Source organism: Xenopus tropicalis, chromosome 1 (genome assembly GCF_000004195.4).
Source record: "Xenopus tropicalis strain Nigerian chromosome 1, UCB_Xtro_10.0, whole genome shotgun sequence".
Lineage (NCBI taxonomy): Eukaryota > Metazoa > Chordata > Amphibia > Anura > Pipidae > Xenopus > Xenopus tropicalis.
The window spans coordinates 93,312,000-93,336,421 of record NC_030677.2 but is presented as its reverse complement, the minus strand read 5'-3'; the positions used below and the strand labels follow the sequence as shown (position 1 = coordinate 93,336,421).

Sequence of the window (24,422 nt, the reverse complement as noted above, 5' to 3'; positions counted from 1 at the left end):
ATTTAATCTCTTAATCCACCATACCACCCTTTGCTTGAGTTTGAACTCTCGATTCCCTTACCTTCTTAATGAGGGCACTGTCTCCAACATGGTAAATCTAAGTTGATCAGGGGTATGACTCTGTTCGTTAAAGAGTATCGATAATGGTAACATTCCCAACATTAATCATGGACCTATGCTATGAAATTCAGGATTTTACCTTCTGTATTGTTTCTCCCACATATATCTTTTTGCAGGGGCAAATTATAGAATATACCACACATTGGGACAAACATGTAAAATGTCCCATTAACTCAAAATTCTCCCCAGTAGTGGGATGTTGAAATATTTTCCCTTGCATCACATATTTGCATTGTTTTCAGTCAAAACAAGGATACATGCCACACTGTGAGTAACCAAATAATTTTTGGTACCCTCACAATCTCTTTTTGGAACAGATGAAGTGACCAGTTTAGAGGCTATGATCCTACCCTTTCTATGTGAAACAAGTGGAGGCAAGGCAAATTCTTTAATCTGTGGATATGCACCACACAAAAAATGCCAACGTTTTCGTAGGACCGTTGCAATTTGTTTATGTTGATCCATACTGGATCTCAAAAGCTATCCTAGAGGATTTTTCTCTAGTCCCACGTGATTGAGAAATCAGCCCCTCAGGTCTATCCTGAGACAAACTCAGCAGTTAAGCAGGTTTCTATTATATAATAAGGGTGGTATTTGGGTGGACTTGTATTAGTGACTTGCGACTTGATGGATAATCAACCCCACCCGACCCATGGGTAAACCCAAGGGTCCTGCAGGTTTCTGGTTGGCCCCCACACTACTAAAATTTATTTTTTTTCAATTTATGTAAATGAAAAACAGAAACACTCATTATACAAAGGACTTCTCAGTTACGGTGATTTGTTTTGGTTTGGTCACTTTTTATTTAAAGAAGTTTGAAACCCAAAGAATAAAACTTAAAAAAATATATAATTCTAATAAAATAAAACTCGGAAATCTAAATTAACTTTCCAATATACATTTATTACAAAGTTTTAATGGTTTAAGATGAAAAAATGAAATCCATTTATATAACTTTGGTCCTTTACAGAGGCATCCTGAATCAGGACCCCCCAGTAGTCAGAGGTAGTTTATAGTTAGTCAGTGATTATCTGTAAGCTGCAACAAAGGAGGTAAGTCTGATGCCACACAGAGCTGATTCTCAGCCTGCAGAAAAACACAGGCGGAGAATTGGCACCAGCCTCCTACCTTGCCTGCACCTGGAAGCATTGTGGCATCAATCTAGGAGGACTGTTAATGGAGAGCTTATTATTTTTATTTTAACTTACTCAGCTTAATTCACAGTAATTGTAAAAACAAAGCAATTATCTGTTCTTTTAAGAATAAAAAATCTGTATTTTTTACAGTAAGAGAATAGGCAAAATACATTTTCAGCATAAATTCTATTGATGCTGCCCGTGTGAAAAAGGTGTATACTTCTTTAAAGCCTCACTAGCCCATTCTATTACATACTAAAAATGAACCTAAAGGTGAACATCCCCTTTAACATACTTTGCAGTAAGATGTGAGTTGAATTTTAACAATGCATGCCAGTTACATAGAATGAATTTTCGATTATAAGGAAAGATTATAGATTGGAGTGCTAGCTATATTATCATGCATCTAATTCAATTTAGTTCAACAGAACTGTGATAAAAATCATCAATACATCTTAATGGAAATATTGAATGCAATTTGCTGATGTGCTTTATTGCTTCATACAGTTATAACAGATCCAGGAGGAGGGCACATTGGCAACTTAGAAAACACATCATATTACGAGGATGAAAAAAGGCACTAGAGATGTCACAAATAGTGATGAGTGAATCTATCCTGTTTTGGTTGGCCAAATAATTCATGAAATTGGCATTTTTTACAGTGCCTTTTTCTACTGTAACTTTTTCTGCACAAAATACATTGTAGTCTATGGGCAACTTTTTCCAAAGAGGCTTTTTTTTCATGACAACTTTTTCTGTGCAGAATATATTGGAGCCATTGACTCTTTGGTAGTTCATACCTGGTGGAAAATTTTGCCTATCAAAATTAAATAATGTGTTTTGTTTGCCTGCATAACTGCACAAATATGTGTTCTTAAATAATTTCATTCCAAACTTAAATGAGGTATGCAAGTCTGTATTGTTTCCAGCGCTGTCTTTATATTCAAATTCCACCCATGATACGTTATTTAAATAAAGAAGAAGTTTTTATCTCAGGCAGCTCAGCCAAAAAAAGAAAATATGTGGCAAGCACCTATAAGGATTTATAAAAACATTTAAAAAGTATTTTATTCAATAAAACACTGTTCTCCAGCGTAATATAAAAACAGACAAATAGCCTTTTCCCAGTGTGCAGGTAACAGTTCAATTTGTTTCCATAGCATGTGGACATTAATTAGCATAGTTATCAGTGTTCATCTTGAGTCCTGCTATTGTAGCCCATATATGAGCCCTTTTCTTCCACTAGGCACCAGTATTTTTGAACTTTTGCAGTCCTCCTGGTCTTTTTGGCTGAAGGAATTACAGTTTCCTTTCGTATCCTCAGCAACAGCGAAGGAAGGTGGGTCTCCCAGTAAACTAACGTACATTGCCCAGGACTGTCCCAATAAATTCGATAATGTATGGGAACCCTGGATAGAGGCTAAATCTGAGGCAAACCCCACTATATAACTTTGAGACTCAGGAACTAATGGACTCCCTAACAACTGTAAGGCCCCGTTCAGGAATGTCCATGCTACACTGGTTTAAAATGTACCTAGCTTTCCCATTGTCACTGGTCATAGTGCTATATATTCCAATGTATTGTCATATATGATGTTAAGAAAATAAAATAAAAACCTTTAAAAAAAAAAAAAAAAAAAAAACAGTGAAGGAAGGTGGGTCAACTTGTTGCTGCTCCTTGTGAAAACCTGTATAGCAGCTCCCTACGCATTTCAGGTTATGATTCTGATTTCCCCTTCCTTTTAAAGGCAAGCTGGCACCAGTTAACTCCAATTACAATACAATTACAATAACCACACAGCCATATCTAATTGGACAAATAGATACATTACATCAATTGTTACATTACAATTTACATACCATATGAATGTTTTTATAGAATTACGCTGGAAAACACTGTTTAATTGTATTAAAGACTTTTAAAATGTTTTTATAAACCATAACTGAACCTTCACATACTTTTCTACTTTCAGTGTTGCCAGTTAGCAATGCATGGGAACGAGTGCAGTGAGCTACATAAATCTGTCAACATATATTAATAACTACCGTATATACTTGAGTATAAGCCGAGTTTTCCAGCACTCAAAATGTGCTAAAAAAGGAATCCTCGGCTTATACTCGAGGCAAATAGTAAATGCACTTACATGTCCTACCGGCGCAGCCGGCGCTGAGCATGCACGCTCGCACAAAAGCCACACGTCAGGCACGGCGCGCGCATCCCCCCCCCAGCGCCGAACATGCACGCACTGCACGCGCACTAAGAAACAGCAAAGTGGACTTACATCATTTTATATTATGTAACATAGGCTTTGCATGACTAGCTATCTGAAGTTACACTGACACAACTGCTACTGCACCGAACATTCAGGAACGGCACGGCGCGCGCAACCCCCCCCCCTCATCTTGACGACGTGCCGTGCATGCATGTTCGGCGCAGTAGCAGTTATGTCAGTGTAACTTCAGATAGGTAATGTCTTTGGTAAGTAAGAATGGAAAGCTTCATGGGAAAATATCTTGTTAAAGGTTGCTTTGATTCTGCAACTGGCACTGCTTGGAGAGCAATGGGACAACATTGTGCATGCTCGGCTTTGGCCTCCTTTCCATCGCTGGCTTCTTCTCCATTGTTTCCTATGGGCTAAAACCATCTTTCAATTTTACAGCTAAAAGTGATTTATAAAGTAACAGAAGCAGTGGACTCTAACAAGTATGGAGACCCAGTTAAAACGAATTGCTCATCTATATAGATCACTTGACCACATCTCTTTTTTGTCTACATCTGTCCAGTTGATGATGGCCCCTGTGGCTCCATAAAGTAGAATTAGTCCTGTGCCAACTGGTCAGTTACATTAGCAGCTTAATGCTGTTAGATGGCCAGAGAATGTATCCATGTAACAAGCGCCGGTGATTTACACTAATTAGTCCATTTGAGTGTCCTCTTATTAAATAATTTGATTATTGAAACTTAGCAGTAGCGGCTGCATTTCCCACCCTAGGCTTATACTCGAGTCAATAAGTTTCCAGTTTTCTTAGGTAAAATTAGGTACCTCAGCTTATATTCGGATCGGCTTATACTCGTACCATTATAGAATGGTAACCCATTTAGGAGGCTTTAAAGCATGTATGTAAATAAGTAAGGACGGCCAGTTGGGCTGCCACATAATAATAGTGTAAATGAGAGATTCCCAGACCACCATGTCTATTAGCCTTGTATTATGTTTGAAGCGGGACTCTGGGATATTTATCTGCCCATATAAACTGAAACACTTCCCTTTGTATGGCTAGATCTGGAATAGAAGTAGGTAATGTTCTGAACAGGGATAGTATTTTTGGTAAAAGGGTAATTTTAAAGGCATGGATCCTGGAAAGACCGTAGCATCTCTTTTTCTATTTTCCACAGTTGTGGGTAATTGTGTTTATATAGTTTGGAGATGTGATTGGGAATATTAACTCCTAAGTAGTGGATTTTTTAGGTTTGCTATCAATTGCAGCAGTTTAACAGTATGGGGGGTAGGGTAATATTTATGGCTTCTGATTTAGTATGGTTTATACCTAATCCAGAGATTTTCCTAAAGCTGTCTAGAAGTCAAACTGGGGAGAAAGTTCATAGGAATGTCATCAGTATATTGTATGTCATTGTTTGTGTTTTTTTGGCCTATTTGAAAACCTAAAATGTTTTAAGTCGTGTCTGATGAGTTCACCTATGGGTTCAATGGCTAAAACAAATAAAATTAGTGAGTGGGGGCACTTTTGACTGGTACCCCTCTCTAACTTAATAGGGTCAGCCATATGTGAATCCTATTTAAGTACTGTTTGTGGGGAATGAAAAAATAGTTTTTAATACTGTTATAAAGTGGGGTCAAAAACCCCATTTGTATAGAATAAAATAAATAATCTATATTTATATCTATAGACAACAGCATCCCTTGTTGTTTTGTTGAGTGTAAAATATTGTTTAAGGTCTGTCTCTTAGGAACAAAGCCTGTTTGATCTAAGCCAGGTCAGGAAGGAATTTATCTGATCTGTTAAATCTTAGATAAAAGTTTAATATCAATATTCATAATGGACATCGGTCTATAATTTGAGTAGTTGGAAAGGTCCTTTTTTGGTTTTGGTAAAAAGGTTAGTTGGATTTTCCTAAAATCCATATTACATATCTCTGCAGATCTGGTAGAATTAAACATATTTGTCAAGTGTGGGAGAACAGTTTATTTGATACTGTTATAGGATTGGTGTTTGGTTTAGAGTAGAATAATATTTAGTGACTTCTTAAAGAATTTTCTGATGATTACTAGTGAGATCTCCTGTTTTAATATGGATTGTAGAAAAGCGCTTGCTGAAAATTCCGCCCTACGCCTCCTACATGTGCCTTCATCCGAATTAATGAGATACGCTCGGGTGCAGGCACATGTAGCCGATATACGCATGAAAATGCAAGATAATGCAAAGTCTCGCGTTTTCATGCGTATATCGGCTACATGTGCCTGCACCCGAGCGTATCTCATTCATTTGGGTGCAGGCACATGTAGGAGGCGTAGGGTGGAATTTTCAGCAAGCGCTTTTACGCTTGCCGAAAGTATCTCCCCTACGCCTCGTGTGGCATTAACCTAAAGGAGTGTGATTTATAGGTTGGTTTAGTTTTCTAGCTAAAAATTTGCCTTTTTTTTGGGCATAATATTTTATATGGGCATTATATTTGTGGCTTGTCCATCATAATAGTTTTTCAATTGACTAAGATGTAAGAAAATTTAGATCTTTTTGTAGCTATCGGATGAATAATTTTAAAGCTGAAGATGGGGTCAATTGGTCTTGTATAACTGTTTTGTGGAGTTTTGATTCAAGTGCCTTTATTCTTTGTGTTGTTTGTACAATTCAATTACATATCAGAAAAATCTTTGGAGAGGGCCCGGCACAACCAGTCCCACCCCCCCCAGTTTGTTTATCAGTCAGGTTTTGGAGATGGTCCCAGTGCAAGTGAAGTAGTGGGTGTTTTTTGACAATTCCACAATGGGGTCAAGGAAGGAGATCCTGAGGAACTCTGAGACGGAATTGGAGACTGCTGGTCCCGAGGTATTAGTTGCAATTTTTGTAAAGTTTAAATAGGAAACCTATGATGTGGAATATTTGTAGATGTGGAATATTTGTAGATGTGGAATATTTGTAGATGTGGAATATTTGTAGAAGATCTGGATCTTTGTTGGATTGCAAAGTCAAAGAAGCTGGTGGTAGATCCTCTAGTGGGTCTTGTTGTATAGGGTCAGTGTAAAAATGCCTGGTAGTCTCGAGACAGGGATGCCCACCTCTTTCCTCTGGCGCTTCAAGTTCTGGAGCGTGCATCGTTTTATTTTGACACGGCACCTGACATCATTACACGCGAAGTGAAATTAATTTAAAGGTTAAAGGTGCCTTGCCCATTTTTTTCACTACCCAAACGTAGGTTCATTTTTCTAGTTTCTGGGTGTGTTTTCTTGTTGGTTCCTGTGTTTTGACCTCTGCCTGACCTTGACGTCTGCTTCCTGTACTGACCCTTTTGCCTGTCCATTGACTACACAGATTTTGTACCTTGCTGCTAGTACAGTTTAGACAACAGCCTGTTTGTGACTTTGTCTCCTCCCCCTGTAGTCTGATATATGCTTGGGTTCCAGAATGATTGGGCAGAAAAATGGTCCTTATGGGGGTTTCGAAGATTTGTCATTCAAATGCCAAGAGAGTATTCCTGGCCTGTTGGATCTGGCTACCAAGATGGGACAACAGGAAAGGTGTATGGCACTCCGTCTCTGTCTGTATCAATCAGTTCCACCTGATGTATGAGATTGAATGCACCAATTTAAATTGTGTCTGCCTTCTGATATATATGGGAACCCCCTGATTTGGTGCTCAGTTGGTGAGGAGCTCTGCTATGGAGCAGCCATGTTGGATACTATGCACTAGTGCTCCCCCTGTGGGTCACGTTTCAAGAAGGAAATTTTTTAATGCACCCCGCCCCCTCCTAGTGATTGTAATAACTAGCCTGGGACCCTGAGATGGTTTAATAGCACAGATAGAGCCTAATAATTTAGGGCCATATATCCAAACTTTTAGACAGTCTGTTTTGATGTAGTTAAATTTCATGAGCGCAGGATATAGGAACATGGCTTCTGAATATCATGGTTATGGTGAGAAGAACTAAAAGGCCTTCACAATGTGTAAGACACACAGTGAAAGCCTTTCGAATACAATAACAGAAACATTAAAAAAAATCAACCTTTTAATCTTGTGGCTTTTGGAATTAGTGTCAGAGACCACCAGAACACCATTTTTTTTTTTTTTTTATTATTCAGTCTTACAGACCAAAAGTTAAGACCAATGCCTATGCTTTGCTTTTACTCTAGCTTTATTTATATGATATTCTGGATTGCTTTTTTTTTACATTAACTTAGCTACAGTTACATTTGATTAAAATGTTAAAATCACTAACCCTTAAGCAGTTCGTTTTAAATAATTGCCTGTAATAACCCTTCCCTTTGCTAGTCACCTGGGTGGCGGAAAACCTAGTAAAAGCTCAACTCAATGTTAATGGGTGTGCCCTCTATTGTATGCAGAACGACCCAACGGAATGTGTCCGGCAAAGGAGAGGTTAAGCGAGAGTCTCCCTCCTCTCTCTCTCTCTCGATGACATAGTTACGGCTGCTGAGAGTCGCACCAGGAAATGCAGCGGCGCAGGAGACACCTGTGGCGAGCGCACCTTGGAGAGTGAGAGAAAGAGAGGGGAGACCCTCAGCAGGTACGAAGCGCTTAGGGGGAAGGGGCAGATGTTAATACGTTGGCTGTTTTCATATCTCTGTATACATTGCCATCATTTTTCTCTGGTCTCTCATGGTACAATACTCATTCATGTTCTTTCTCTTCAACTTTTCCACTCGTGTTCGGTCAAACATACATTCTCTTCACTCATAATTCCCGTTTTCCAGGATTAAAGTCCTGCTTTAATCGTAGCGTTTGCACACCCCCTTGCTTGCTTGACCTGCTTTCACCTTTACCCTCGCTTGTAGAATATGCACTTTTCCCGGTCCCTTGCACCCCTCCTCCCTCGACTTACATAGTTACTGGCTTCACATAGCTGGCTGTCATTCTAGGTTATGAGCTATTATTACTTGTGATTTTAACAGTAATACAATTTTTATAGTCCCACCTGGAGCTGCATTATGAAAAGGGGCTTATATTAAAAATCACAAATAATGAGTTATTATTATACTAGTAACCTGTTCTGTTACTGTGGCTGAAGTAGGTGCAAAATGCAACAAGGCTACAGCTTAGCAGCAGTTTAACCTTGTAACTGATTTTTGCATCAGATCACAATTAGAAGAGGACATGACTCTTCAATTGATCTTCACTTTTTATTTATTTATTTTAGCTATTATGCCTATTTTCAGTTTACAGTTTAAAACACTGTCTTGCTGCTGGGGTCACTGACAATAGCTTCCAAAAATCTGTTGGTCTGTGAAACTAAGTTGTTGTTACTTTTTGTTTCATACCATTTCATTTAGGCCCTCTCATCTTCCAGTCTATTATTCAAACCACTGGCTGGTTGCTAGGGTGAGACCACAACAACCAGATTGTTGCTGAAACTGGACAGCTGCAGAACAAAAAAATAAAAAGAGGCTAACTGCAACAGATCTTAGAATACAACAGTTTGCAGTTGATACAATCACTGCAAATTGTTTATTTTTGATATTTGATTTTTAGTTGCCACCAGGCCATTATATTGCTCACCAGGCCATTATATTACCAACCTGGCAGGTAAAACTGTTGCTAGATGTGAATGTAATTAATAGAAATGAAAGAAAAATATAGGGATCCTGATATTTTTTCTTTGGTGGCAAGAACCATAATTGCTGAAACTGAAAAAATTTTATCTCACAAGATTAGTACTGGCAAAGGGCTGTTGCACACCTCTGCATTGCAGGGAGCACGAATCATGCAAAAATGCCATATGAATGAGTTGGACCAATTCCTATATGCTTTGGAATGCACCACATGGCATTCCCAGCACAGAATGATCACAGAAACTGTTTTGCCAAATGTCACCTTATCTGCTTTAGGTGCAAGCAGCTAATTCTCAGTTAGTTGTAGTTAAAGGATACCTATAACCCACAGATTGTTTCCCCCACCGGAGGTGCAGGCTAATAGACCCTGCACTCCAGTTGGGGGAAACAATAGTTTTTCTTGAAAATATAGCCCCTGCCAACACTAGGCTACATACACCAGGAGGGAGGTCCTCGTGCAGGCTGCCATGTTGTGACACATGTATGTGCATAATGAATGAGTGCCACTGCTTGTTCATTATAAACACCCCTTTTGCCAAGGGATGCAAAATCAGACAAGCATGTTGGTGTATGCACATTATTCTGCTGGAGTAAAATGTGTATTTAAAGGAGAACTAAAGCTTATCTAAAGAAGTAGGCTAGAAATGTTGTACATTATGTTTTAGCTTCTGTACCAGCCCAAGGCAACCACAGCCCTTTAGCAGCGAAGATTTGCGCCAATAAAGATGCCCCCAGTAGCTCCCCATCTTCTTTTCTGCTAGATTACTGCACATCCTCTGTGCTGCTGTCACTTACCTGAGTTTAGAGACTGACACACAATATACTGTATATGCATAATATACGAGTAATAATATATGGCAGATGAGTAATTTATTCAGATTCATATTACATGGTAGCTCTGAAACCAGTGCAGTTAGCATCAGAGTTTAATAAACAGCCCTGTAGCATCAGCTTATATTACAGGCCAACCTAATTTTCTGCTTGATAATTTGTAATGACCCCTAAGGTCACATTCTCTACAGCTGCTCAGAGCACCCTGAGCATGTGAGCATCATAGACACTTTCCAAGAAAGTGAACGCCTGTGACAACTGTAAATACCTGGCTCATTGCTGATATTGAGATGCTGAAATGTTAGGCTGGTGCAGTACGTTCAGTATATAAAATGTCATTTCTAGCTATATTCATTTTTAAGGTTTAGTTCTCCGTTCAGTAATGAAATTGCCTATCAATAAATGTAACATAACATAAGGATGATAAAAATAATTGGTGATTTATGATAGTGTCCCTAGAGAGTCTTTCCCCCTCCTGAACTGCACCAGTGTGCCTAGTACAGCCACTTTGCTCTACCTGTTGCCAATATGCAAAGTAGTGCAGCAGGTTTAGTGGGCGCCATCTTGTTCCAGTTCTATCTAAAGCAGCCCCCCACACTGAACATGCCATTGTGGAACTGGTTTCAAAGCCACATGCTCAGTGTGAACGATCGCTTCAGAGAGAAGATTAAGAGGTATGGGGGGAGGGATGACTGTCCAGGTCGACTAAATTTATACTTGTTTAATTTAAATTTTAGGTTTTTATGCCAGATCCTACAAAAAGCTTTTTTTTTAATGTCAGTGCTTCACTCATTTTATCTTGATTTATGATATGATGTTGATAAAAAACAAAAATGTTTTATTATATGCTCTTTTGACAGATCAGTGGCACATGCATATGTTTTTATCATGCCAGGCACTTATTGTACTGTGTAGCCATTTTAAATTTCTTTTATATTCACACCTTCCTTAAGCAAACATGAAAGTTAGCAAATAGATTTACACATCACCAATCCCTCTATTTATACAAGTACAGCAATGTGCCAAACCAAGGGTGTTTACAGTGAGTGTAGCTGGTCTCAAGCTTTATTATATGATATATGTATATTTGTTTGGGTACTGCTAGTATGTTGTGTCCATTCACACACCCAAAAAAAGTTTTAAAAAAATTACTGCTGTATTGTACACACATAACACCAGTTTTATATATGCTCATATGCCATTTACATTCTGCAGATATGGCATGCACTACATCAGTGGTACACACCCTTTCAAGTGTTCCTTGCAGTTCTATCTTTACTGCAGGAATTAGGAAAGCTGTGTCCCTTTTATGCCTGCAGGGTGAGTTTCGGTAGAATGTTTGACAGAATTTATCATAACCCGTCAAACCAGCCAGGGAGGTAGAGGGTGAGTTTGTGTTGTTTCTAATATCTTTGTACTTTAAACTTTAAAGAAGCAATCAAAAGTAATTTGTTCATAGCTGTGGTTTGTAAAGGTTTACGTACAAATTCAAAACCATTTTTACAGATATATAGGAAAAATAACATTATCTTTGCTGACATAAATACTTGTAGAAATCAATGGACCCAAACAGAAGATCTAAAAATAATAATTAAATCCCCTGTTAAATTCTGTGATTCAGTAAAACAAGCAGGGTTTGCTGATCCCCATTTGCAGAGAAGGGGAAATGCAGACATGAGCTTCAAACTAAAGGATATTCTATGAAAATGAAAATTTTAAGAGTGAAACTTGTTTTTATTCTCAGAATTCCTACTGTTATGCATACAAAAGAGGAGAGGATGTCCTTTGTCTAAAGCAGTGGTTCTCAACCTGGGGGTCGAACAACCCTTTCACATGGGTCACATAAGACCATAGGAAAACATATATTTCCAATGATCTTAGGTATAATTTTATGGTTGGGGGCACCACAACATGAGGAACTGTATTAAAGGGTTGCGGATTTCTGCGAGCTTTAGAACCACTGGTCTATTAAGTTATTTAAAAAAAAAAAAAAGTAATCAAATACACACCACATTGCCATCTTAATGTTTTACACCATCTTAAACATTCAGTGTTCACTGTCATTTATTGCCAGTATCTGGCCCTCAAGCATAATGTATATCAGCCTGTTACATGTAAGTATAGGTTTATCACACATAATTAGTGCAATTTGCATTTATATATAGTGCTTTTACTATCCTGAATATAAAACTAAAAGGATGTTTGGATTGATAAATACTATGATACTGCAGTATGTACCTTCTTAGTTTTATAATTTTTTTTTTTTGCCCTTCTGTTGTCTGTATATCTTATATTTAGCAGTGTCCTGGTAATTTAATTAGAAAAAGTATCCTTATTAGAGCTAGCTGTTTCAACATGTGCAGTGTTGAAATACTAAAACATTTAAATACTGTAACTTGTATTCATTCTCTAGTCCTTATTACTCCATCCCTCCTCCCCATTCTCTCTATACCTGCCTCTCCCCTCCATTCCTGTCTATGCCGTGTACCTTCCTGTTTGATTGAGGGTGGAGTTTACAACAGGAAGGCACAGGTGAATCTGTATTCAGCCCACCCCCGTCTTTCCCTTAGCTATCGCTTTTTTTTACTAGCCATTTCCTAGTCACTTCCCTCTCACCCAGATCACTGTAACCCTTTCCTCAATCTTCCTGCTTGTCTTCAAGCCAGGTATGGCCGTGCGGTTCCAGGTAAGCTGACTGTAATTTTACACCTGCCAGGTACACAAGGTGAACAATGCCTGGGGCTGTTAAAGGACGAACCCCTCCTAAATTCTGTAAGCAATTATAATGGAAAGAGAAAGCAGTATTTTGTAGATCATTTACTGCTGGCAAAAGCATGAAGTTTGAAATATAGAAAAGGAAGCAGTCTATTACACTCTTCTGTAATTATTGATGTATTATTATTAATGTTGATAGTACAAAACAAGGACATAATTTGGTCATTGAAAAAAAAAACGAATTGGTTAAAAGCCATACTTCTTGTTACATACATCTGTTATATACTGCTAGTGTGTGTATATATACGTATACGTATACATATAGTCCTTAAATTTGATTATATATTATAAAGTACATTTTATAATGCGCCAGCAACTGTAGAATACTTAAATCATTGTATAGTAAAGTGGTGAAGGGTACACAATTGATGGCTTTTTCTATAATTTAAAAAATTATTTTATAAGCATATAATTCAGTGGTTATTATAAAAATTGTTGGTTATTATAAAGCTTGATGGAAAACAAAATGAATAATACATTTTATAAATTATGAGCAGTGCATTATCTGTCCAAAACAGATACACACCTCATATATTGTAAGATTAGGTTAAGCAAAAGATGGTTAATAGGCAACATGTCTTGAAAGATTACAGGAGTTTTAATTTCAAATACATTTTGTGTACAGGTATGGGACCCGTTAACCAGAATACGTGGGACCTGGGGTTTTCCGGATAAGGGGTCTTTCTGTAATGCGGATCTCCTACCTTAAGTCTGCTAATAAAATTATTTAAACAGTAATTAAACCCAATAGGCTTGTTTTGGCTCCAATAAGGATTAATTATATCTTAGTTGGGATCAAGTACAAGGTACTGTTTTATTATTACAGAGAAAAGGGAAATCATTTTTAAAAATGTAAATTATTATATTAATATGGAGTCTATGGGAGATGGCCTTTCTGTAATTCGGAACTTTCTGGATAATGGGTTTCCGGATAAGGGGTCCGATACCTGTATTATACAGTTATGGGATCTGTTATCTGGAAACCCATTATCCAGAAGGTTCAGAATTACAGAAAGTTCATCTTGTATAGACTCCATTTTAATCAAATAATTCGGATTTATGTTTAGGTTATTTTTCTTCCTCAGATAAGCTCTGTAAACGAGGTTGCCACCTTCTTTGGATAACGTGGAAGGTAGATGGGAAAATTTGGAACTGTATTATAAGAGAAACTGTTATCACTTACAGAATTGACAGCAATGAATGTACTGGATAGTGTACGTATGAGGACATCCTATGACAATTAGATTAACCCACACACGACTTTCACTTTGCAGGTTCTGGTTATTAGAGCATGTGCACCTCAGGCCTTATCCATCCTAACTTTGCTGTCAGCCCTTCTGCAGTCCTCTTTCCTCCTCACAATAATGCTCTCCCGAACCCTATCCCTAAACGTGTAATCTTAGTGTCAAGGTGTAGGATGGAGCATGGAGGCAGATGACAGCATATAGAGGAGACCTGACCCTGGTGGTAGGACTCCTGAGCCTGATTTTAATTAGCGTGAAATAGCAGAACAAATCATATGTGTATATAGTTTAGGTAGATGTTCTGAAAACCTGAGACCTGACAGTGAAACTTTATATAAGATAACACAATTGCTAGTTATATTTGTGATATTTTACAACATCCTCCAGCAAATTGCAGTTCCTAAATGCTGTTTTCACAGTGTCAGTTGTCATGTTTGTATGTATATTTTTATTCATATAGTGCTACAATTAATTAATAGAAATGAACAAGGGGTCATCAATAAATACAAATAAATACAAAGTGTGGTAATAAAATACTAATAAATCCAAAGTACAGTTGCATTAACCCTTTAAATGAGGGATGTACTGAACCCAATTTTTGGGTTCGGCTGAACCCCCAAACCCACCCTGACGGATTCTGCCAAATCCTGAATCGAATCCTAATTAGCATATGCTAATTAGGACCAGAAGGGGTAAGAAAAAAATCCCCCCCGACCATTTAAGCCTTTCTGAATGCAAATTAGCATATGCTAATTTATGCTAATTAGGATTCTGTTTGGTCAGGACCGTGGATTCGTCAGAAACCGAATCCTTCAAAAAAAGCCTGGATTCGCCCTGAATCCCGAACCGAATCCGGGATTCGGTGAACCCCCTACTTTAAATGCCAGCAGAATTTCACATTTCGGTTCCCCTCAGTGCCAGACGTTTTGTAATAATTCTGTGCGCTCTCATTTTATGGGCATTTACTCAGGAAAACCTGAGCTTTCCAAATCTGCCTGAGTTTTTGTGTATGTCCACTTCTGGGACAGGATTTAGAACTCTAACTACAACTGAACTATATTTGAAAAGCCTCATGTCTCTAAACAGCAATGCTTTTCTGAATTTAGTAGTTTTTTTTAAAAAATTATGAAAATTCTAAAAAATCGCCTCAAAGCTTCCACTTTCAAGCATCATATTTCCCACATAACATTAGGTACCAAGAAAAAAATATCAAAAACATGAAATCCAAGGGTCCACTGAACAGTTTTATACCCATTGTGCATAGGATCACAAAATCTGGCATTTAGAGACCCCAAAAAGAAGTTAGTGTATACAAATTGCCCAGAAGATCACTTTAGCTACTGAAAATTCAAAAACATTTACTCCAGTTTTGTGGGGTTAAAACACAAAAAAATAAGTTTACCGCCCAAAACCATACATTTTGGTGAATTCAAAATTCGAAATGCCTTTCTACTCCAAACTCCAGTTGCAATGCTTTTCCAAAATTGGCGGTTTTGATGAAATACCTGAAAACCTGGAAGTTCTGCAAAATGTAGAATCTACAATCTATAGCACTTGGGTACTTTTATCCACAGAACATAGATTATATGTTATGTGCCACCTAAAGGGTTAAACATTCCCCAGAGCTAAGTGTCAAAGAGATAAGAGGATGGAGGTCCCTGTTCCGTAGAACTTTTAATCATCTTTCAGAACAAATGTATATGAGTCCTACCTGCACTTCATCTATGGTAAGAAAATCAGATCCAGGTAAATCTGCATATGACCAAGTTTGACAGATTGAAGTTATGGTGACATATAAACTGTTCTGAGAAATCATTATAAGGCCTTTAAGGATCAGTATATGGATTTTCAAATTATTTGTCTGTTTGTCCAGACAGATAATTTCAAGGGGATGACTCCACAGTGGTCATACGTATTATTTGTCCCAAATATGTTTAAAAATGATTTTACAAAACTAGTCAAAAAGCTGAAGGTGAGGAATTTTAAGAGCCTTATCTCAGGGATAATATTTGTACCATGTGCTGCAGCAGGATTGGGCTGATTTTTCTGTTGTCTTTAGGTTCTTGCTGTTGTCTTTAGGCTTTGCCAGGGGCAGGCTGCACCACAATAATGGCACAGCTGTTTTGGATGACAGGATGGTGAGAAGTTTGGATATTTTAAACTAGGCATGGGGCTAGGAGGAGACGAGCCATACGAAATGTGAAAGACAGGACATATAAATCCTCCCTGCCATATTCCCATCCACCTCCCCACCCTCATTTTGCCTACTATGCTCAGATGAGAGCACCATACACTATACAAAAACTGGTACTGGTATTGAAAAATTAGTGACTTGGAAATTAAGCTGTTTGTTTTTTTATTATTTATTATTCTTTATTATTGCTAAATATTCTAATTGTTTTACAAAATAATTTGTAATAAATTGACTGTTCTTACATGTGTGGATGTTAAGAACTAAAAAAAAATTTGCCTGACAACAGTTAATAATAAAGCATTAGTATTAAAGTTAGAATTAAAATTGTACTAGAGGGCAAATTCAGGTGTTATAAACCTAATTTTTGTAACAATATATGTACAAAATTGCATAGTTTTTTCATCTTTGTTTCTCCTATTATTTAATCCATGGCTTTATTTATAAAGGTTTTATAAATCTATATTTATAGATCAAAACTTATAGACTTATACATTTATAAATTTAAAACTTATAAATTTATACATTTAAAACTTATAAATTTATAGATCAAACCTTTATTTATAAAGGTTTGATCTGCCCCAATTCTATCAATTGGCAATTTTAGAGGGATGCTTCCTCCCATTTCTCAACACACTTTGTAAAACTTCTTATGTATTATATCAGTGTTGCATTAATAAGTGTGCAACAGGGGCATTTACCCAGGGCCAGCCAGAAAATAGGGACCACAAACCCCTCAGTTGCAATTGTAGATTTCTTATGTTGTTCAGTTGTATACAACACATGCCTTATCAGTCTTAGTGGTGTTTGCAAAACTACACAATGTCGCTCCCATATCACTGAAGCTTTTTAGAAGGCAGAGAATCTCTGAACATTAGAGTACAGCAGGTTTTTTGCTTTTATGGAAACTATCAATCAAGGCCAGGGTTTATTCCTAGAAAACCTTTCTATCCAGTTTCAGGAAACATGTAGGTTTGGGTATTGAATAAAAATCATGCCTTCCTGAACCAGCTGGTGCCTTCCCTGTGGAGAGAACCATACATAGTATCAAGAGGGCACTGGAAACACCTGCAACCAGTTTAGTCTTTCAACTTATGCCTTATCACACATACACAGCTGTTACCAGCATTATCACATACTTATGTAGTCATTTGACAAAAATATATTAAGAGTGATAGAGACAGTAGGACCACCAATAGGATCGTGCCAATTAATGTCCTTGCTTACAGTGGTAGATGCATACAAGAGCTTATTATCTCCATTACTCTAAGGGAGGTTATGGTAAAATTTTACACTGCTGGCTGTTTATCATTTTCTTTGCACTTGAAAGGAAAACACAGGGAGTCACCTGCATTTCTATAGACATATCATAAGTTAAGGGGTTCTTGAATTGAAAAAATCCAAAGGTCAAAAGATCTTAGAGTCGAAAAGCTATTGGTTGTGCTGTAAAAAGAATACTCCATGCATAGTTAGTTCAAAAATTTATATAAAAAAAATATTGTTTGTTTTGGACATTATTCCTTTGTTTAACTTAGTGGCACACAAGTTTTGTTGAGAGTTTGTCTCATAAAAATATGAGGTGATAGATATCATCAGATGTATCTTACTGTAGCATACTACTTTTGCTTTGACTCAGTTGTAACCACACACTACAATATGTATCATTGGTAGGGTTGCCACATTTTCTAGGAAAAAATACCAGCCTTCCTATATTTTTTTACTTTTGTTGTTTTAATAACATTGGCATTGAATATCATGGAGTGGTCTGCATGTAAGCCATGTATATCAATAGGAGAGGACCTGAATTGAAAAATGAGTGATAAAAAGTAACAATTAAAATTGCTCATGGAGCAATGGTTTATTGGCTGCTAGGGTCAGTGACCCTAATTTGAATGTTGGAAAGAGTCAAAAGAAGAAGGAAAATAATTAAAAAACTATAAAAAAAATAATAAAGATTGATTGAAAAGTTGTTTATAATTGCCCATTCTATAACTTAAAGGTGAACCACCCCTTTAAATCTCTTTTGTGATGTTTTTACAATAATTTTCTATTGCCAGGTGTCAGATATGGAGGAAATGACAATATGGGAACAGTACACTGTGACACTAATCCGGGTAAGTTATCCAGCTTTAGACTACTATTACTACTTGACTAATGGCATGAGCCTAGGCAAATCTGGTATACATTGGATATACAGTAAATAAGCGAACAGTTAATTTAATCAGACTAATGTCATGTAGCTTGTTGTCCTGCTAACTATTCATTATTGAAATATGTTACAAATTTTGTTGTCTGGCATGTAATGTAAGCTAATACAGAGCTGCACAATTATCATATAGTGGGCTCTGAAGGCTAAGAAATGTGGGAGAGAAAGAAAATCAGAGGAGGGTAGAGAAAAGAAAAGTGTAGTGCTGTTGTAGGAGTGGCTGCTTTTGTAGTTTGTAAATATCAGGTTGGAGGACAGACTTTGGACAGGTTCTGAGCCCTGGGGCATTACGGAAACCTCAAAATGGAAGAAATACCATGTGTGAAATTATGATGCTCTTTTGTCAATATCAAGCTGAAATATAAAACTTGCAGTCAGGCAGGCTGAGTGATTAGAGGTACAGTGGCATTCCAGAGGTCAGTTTGTGGCTGCAATATGTTTTGCAGATTCAAATAGAAACAAGGGATATAAGCGAAAAAGAAGAGTGGGTTGCAGTACAACTGATACAAAGCTGTTGAAAATGTTTTATCAGTATTATGTATGGTATGTTGATATCTTATAATACAGGGTACATCACATAGGCTTCTTTAAATAGGTTCTTTAGTAAGAGTTTTGAGGAAAGAGTCATTGCAGCAATTGCAAAAACAGTCAGGAGCTTGAATAAATCTTGAAAATGAAAATGGTCAGAAGAAGAGTGTAGGGAGTGTGAAGGAGAGTATTTTGAAATTGGTACTGAGAAAAACAGAGGGGTATTATTGTAAAGGGCTTTATCATCTCATTAAGAGTTCTAAATTATTGGGGCTGTCCTGTGGATCAGTTTTTTGGGAGGAGGCATAAGTAGTTCTGCAACATGCTGTTTCAGTTTGGGTTACACATGTTGTGCCCATTCCTAACCCACCCCCAACCTGCCAAATTGCATGGGAGAGCTGTGTTTCTGTCCGTATGGGCTATGATGTGTTTCTGTGAAAGCCGTGGGAAGTGAATTCATCAGATTTCCATTTATTTTGGGTCTAGCCAATAACCACACTCACAGAGCCAAGTTTGGTCATGTTTCAGTTCCTCTGCCAGCTGGTCTCAATAGGCCAGTCCCAGGCCCCAAGTGTGTTTACTTCAATAGTCTAAAGTGATGTAGTTTTGGATGTTGTCAAGTGGTTAAGGACAACATGGAGGGCAATCTTAAGGAATGCAGTTTTAGTTGTAATATGGATACTGTGCTTCTTCAGATACCTTAGCCTCAAAAGCCCTTCTTCTTAAATGTGTGGGGGAACAGGCTGATGTAGGGGTCCAAGGAAACCCTGGATCTGCCACCAACGCATGAGGTGTAGGTATATTACAGTGGTTCTTGCCCATGACCCATGAAAACTAGGTGTGAGACACTAATGTATAGGCTTTTGAATAATATTATAGATTCTAATGTGGGCTTGCAGATTGCTTAAAAGTCTTTGATGAGCAGAACTCTCAAAATAAGCTATCCCTTTTAACACTCAGCACATGCATTTTTTATATTTTTTATTATGGCTCTGAATATAATAATAAGTACTGGTTGTTTTGTTTTCTGTGGGATGTTTTTTGCATGCTTTTTTTGTGTTCAATAAAAAAAGGTTCACACAAAGTTTACTAAATACTATGCTAGTGTTTTATTCTATGTGGTGTTGGAAAGGGTTTTGGAGAGCCTAAATAACATGCTATCTGTTTATCCTTAGGACCCTCGCAGAGGTTTTGGTATTGCAATCTCTGGAGGAAGAGACCGTCCATTAGGAACAGATGGAGACAATTCTGTTATTGTTTCAGATGTTATTCGTGGTGGACCAGCTGATGGTAGACTTCAGTAAGTAATTCTAACTCTAAAACTCTACTGCTATAAAAGAGTTTTACCTGTGCAAATATATTCAATTTGTTAGATATTGCATTTTTATACCTATTACCTTTATATTGGTTGCAGGACACGAGATCGCATTGTCATGGTTAATGGCGTTTCAATGGAAAATGTGTCATCCTCATTTGCCATCCAAACACTAAAATCATGTGCTAAGACTGCAAATGTGGTAAGCAATAATTTTAAAATGCAATGAAATGCTAGTACAGGTATGGGACCTGTTGTTTGGAAAAGGTCCTAGTTATTCTGGATAAGAGGGTCTTTCCATAATTTGGATCTCCTTACCTTATGTCTACTAAAAATCATTTAAACATTAATTAATTGTTTTGCCTCTGGTAAGGAGTAATTAAATCTGAATTGGGATAATGTCCAAGGTACTCTGTATGCTTAAAGGCTGGCACAGTGCCTGTGGGTATACTTAATTCAAGGAGCATATGGATGCTGATCTAATTGGATCAGCAGTTTCTCTGCCTGCATATTTAAGCAGTGAAGAAACAGCCTTGTGTGACATTAGATTCATAACCAAGTATCACCAAATGATGGAAGTGTACAGTTAGAGCTGCATTATTTCTGGTCTTGTGATCTTTGAGGGAGCACACACCCCAGACAGAATGGGATGGGCTTTGTTTAGACAGCAATAAAAGTTGGCTAAAAACCGCAGAACTGATACTAAACATGATAATAAGCATGCTGCATTAAAAGCCTGAAAGCATGGACAGGATAGAAATAATATGTTAAGAAATACAAATGTCAGGTCAAATTAAGCATTTTTATTTTTGGTGTTACTGATTCTTTATTTTAAAATTATTTATTAATTTCCACTGCAGGAGTATGATTAAGCATTGTCCACATTTAGTCTGTAAGGGCAATGACATACATGGCTGTTTGACTCAAGTGTTTGTTGCATTTACAAACTTCAGAAATTCTGTGCCATAGTAAGTGCTGAGAATCACTTCAGGGAATACACTCAGATTGCATAATTGTGTGAAACTATGTACATTTTCACATGACTATGCAATGTGAAACGTTTTATATGCAGTGACTTCTCTGCATCCACAATGGCAAGGGATTTCTGGCTTTTTGTCATCACAACAAAATGCCACATGTCATTAAGGGAAAGGTGTGATTCCATAATGTGCTGTAAATAATTGGTATTACCTGTATAGCAGCTGCACATCTATGTCCCCTTCCTTTTGTATTTTAGTACTAAACCTGTGTAAAGTAAATTTGCCCATAGTGCCTTAATTACTGGCTATATTACCTTGAGATTTCTCAGTAAAAAGACTAAAATCACCACTACAGCCAAAAAATAGCACATATCTCTGTTGTCTATTATGTGATAAAAGGCACTAGGGTCATTTACTTTACCTTGTGGCATTGAGTGCTAAGTGGTGTAATTAGTACTCAGTTAGGACTCTCTTGCTCCTAAGTGTCGCTTAGCTTCTTGCCCCGGGAGGCGTAGCCAAGCCAAGCTTTACAGGGCCCTGTTGCAGGCTGTGCCTCCAGATTCTTTACTAATGACGTGCAAGTTAGGGGTCAGCAGGACGGCATCTAGGTGCCCCCCCCCTGTGCCTGTCTAAAGCAGGCAGCGATCTATTGAAGATCTCCTTGCTACAAAAAGGGAAATTATTTTTATCTAGACCTATTCTCCCATGGGACTCATGTCTTACAGCAAGGCAGCCTGTATAGGTGCACTAAGGGGCCTATTTATCATGTAGTGTTTAAAGAAAAAAAAATGCAACCAAATAGACTACACACCACCAGACATCACAGCGTAAAAAATGGTGTAATTTTAAGCTGTGTATTGATTTTCAACAGTTGCTTACATCCATTTCCCCTAATTCCACTAGGTCAGTAGTGGTGTAAATTAAAAAAATTTACTTGCATCTCTTTCAGCTGTGTCACTCAAACCCTGCCAACTGAAATCCTGATAATCTTTTGTTAATGTCAGTAGCATCTTCCAGCTGTTTAAATAAGTTATTCATTTTCTTGAGAGATTTTTCTTTTGCAGTGGTTTAGGAAAAAGACGACATGCGCTAGCTAAAAATTGCAGAGGAGAGCGGCCCTTTAAAGTGTTTAGGAAGCTTTTATCACAATCATTCCCCCCCCCCCCCTTTGTTCTATTACAACAATTAGGAAATCAACACTTTCTTTCACCATTACAGACTGTGAAACGGCCACGAAAGATTCAGATTCCTGTCAGCAACTCCATGCATCCAGCTTCTACTTATTCCTCCCATACCCAAAAATCCTCAGACCCTGTCTTCTCAGATACCTCAAGAAGAGAAAAGGATGATGGGTCAGATTCCCCTTTACCATGGAGAGGGAGATATGAAAGCTCAAATCAGGAACCTCCTGAGGACACAGCAAGAGGCTATGAAGGAGATTCATCTAGCGGCCGCAGCTCCCAGGGGTCTTTCAGTCACTCATCTCGTCATACCAGACATCGAAGGGGAAGAACTGTTGGTAGTGAAGGGGTAGATTATGCAAAGAGGAAAGTAGGAAGAGAAACAGTTAGTTCGGGCAGTGAGACAGGAAGACGGTCCAGGAGAAGAGAGAGTGGCAGCGATGTGATTGACTCTAGCAGTGAGGCACGTGGATATTACAGCAAGAGGAAAGAGACTGGCAGTGAAATGGGGGGGTCTGGTAGTGAGATAGGGGAAAGATACCAAAATGGCCTAGAACTGGTGTCTGGGTTCAAGAGACTTCCTATCCAGGATGTGCCAGCCAAACCTATAAAAGCTGTTCTGGTGAAACGTGCAGAAAACCAAGGTATGGTCTGCAATATGACTCCTTATTCATTTTAGGGTTACCTGTCACAGAAAATATGTAGCTAAATTGCAGTTAGTTTTCTTGCATTTGCACAGCTTGCCAGGTTTGATTGTTATAGTAGTTTAAGAGTGAAGGCACATATGAAGATCTGCTCTACCGTGGGCAACTATTATCCTGAAAATACTTTTTCACTGACAATAATGTAAATAGAGTATTGTGGGATGTCAACTTTCTCTTTTGTTGTGGATTAAAAAAAAAAATAATAAAAAAAAAAAAATATATATATATATAATTATATAACCTGAGTTAACCTGAGTTGAATGCGGCACACTCTGGAGTTTTCAGAAGGTTGTCAAATATACAGTGTCAAATAGTTGCAACAAAAGCCCATTAAGGCACAGTATTCCGCCTACATTTCTGAGCAGCGTGCCAGAGCCTACAGGGAAGGCACATGGTTAAGCATTATTTTTACCACTTACCATCCTGCACCACCATGGTATCTAGAGGTTAAGAAACTAGTACCAATATAGTAGCCTAATGTGACACGCATTGTACTGACATTTCAGTTGCGACACACCAGCCTTTGATAACTTTGACAAACTACATGTTTGCTATATATATATATATATAATATTATATTATTATTAATTGTCATTAGTTTTTAAAGAGATACTGACAACAGAAATGAAACCTTTTTTACATCTATAATAACATTGTCTTTGCATGAGCTTTATAATTTTGCCATAAAAGTATTTGCTGATGCTTTTCCATTCATTTTCTGATCCTCCCTGTTCTTCTATGAGGGGGCTGCCATATTTGTGCAGCAGTAGGCTGTTAGCATTAGAAGCTATAACTGACAGGCTGAGAAGGGACAGTCAGGTTGGCAAAACAGTCAGGTTTCAAGCAACAATTACATACAAAACCAGCCCTAAGAGTGAAAAAATATCAACATGACCTATAGGTAACTTTTTATGTAGATTCATAATTTGAAAAGTAGTTTTTTCATGTCAGTATCACTTTTTAAAGGAGACATATCATCTAAAAATTAAGAATGTACCGGTGAATTATACTTCTGTAGTTGTGTTGTATTTCGGTCCCACCCATCTGTTCCACATCCTGCTGGCTGAATTCTCTGGATGTGCAGGGGAGCTGTTGGCTCTCAGTACAATGCACTGTAGGATAGGCTAGGCTGACCTGATAGGGAACTGAAGCCTGTCTTTGCTTGTGTGAGTGCAAGGTTGTGACTGGCTATCCCCCTTCAGCTGTGCTTCTGGCAGGGACCGTTAGGACACACCCACGCTTCATTTGAAACAGGGGCAGAGAACTGATAGGATCTATTGGGAGCTCCTATAAAGGGGCCATTTTTACAGAAAGGATTCATTTTTAGCCCAAAGTGAAACCAACCCCATATATTATTCATAATTGCCTACAACATTAGGGTTTCTTCTATTTATCCAATATGTCTCCTT

General features: G+C 37.8%; 1 protein-coding gene across 2 annotated transcripts in view; it reads left to right on the top strand.

Moving 5' to 3' along the window:
• Window positions 1-7,839: 7,839 nt before the first annotated feature.
• The window catches only part of tjp3 (tight junction protein 3), a 33,402-nt gene continuing 16,819 nt past the window's right edge, over window positions 7,840-24,422 (top strand). The window contains exons 1-5 of one of the 2 annotated variants that reach the window (XM_018096588.2): window positions 7,840-8,016; window positions 18,157-18,213; window positions 20,009-20,133; window positions 20,248-20,350; window positions 22,347-22,953. In XM_018096588.2, the coding sequence (XP_017952077.1) occupies window positions 18,166-18,213; window positions 20,009-20,133; window positions 20,248-20,350; window positions 22,347-22,953 (883 nt within the window). In that variant the 5' untranslated portion in view covers window positions 7,840-8,016; window positions 18,157-18,165. Of the gene's footprint in view, window positions 8,017-12,488; window positions 12,576-18,156; window positions 18,214-20,008; window positions 20,134-20,247; window positions 20,351-22,346; window positions 22,954-24,422 lie in introns of those variants that run through there. The other variant, XM_004911053.4, reaches the window with a different exon arrangement.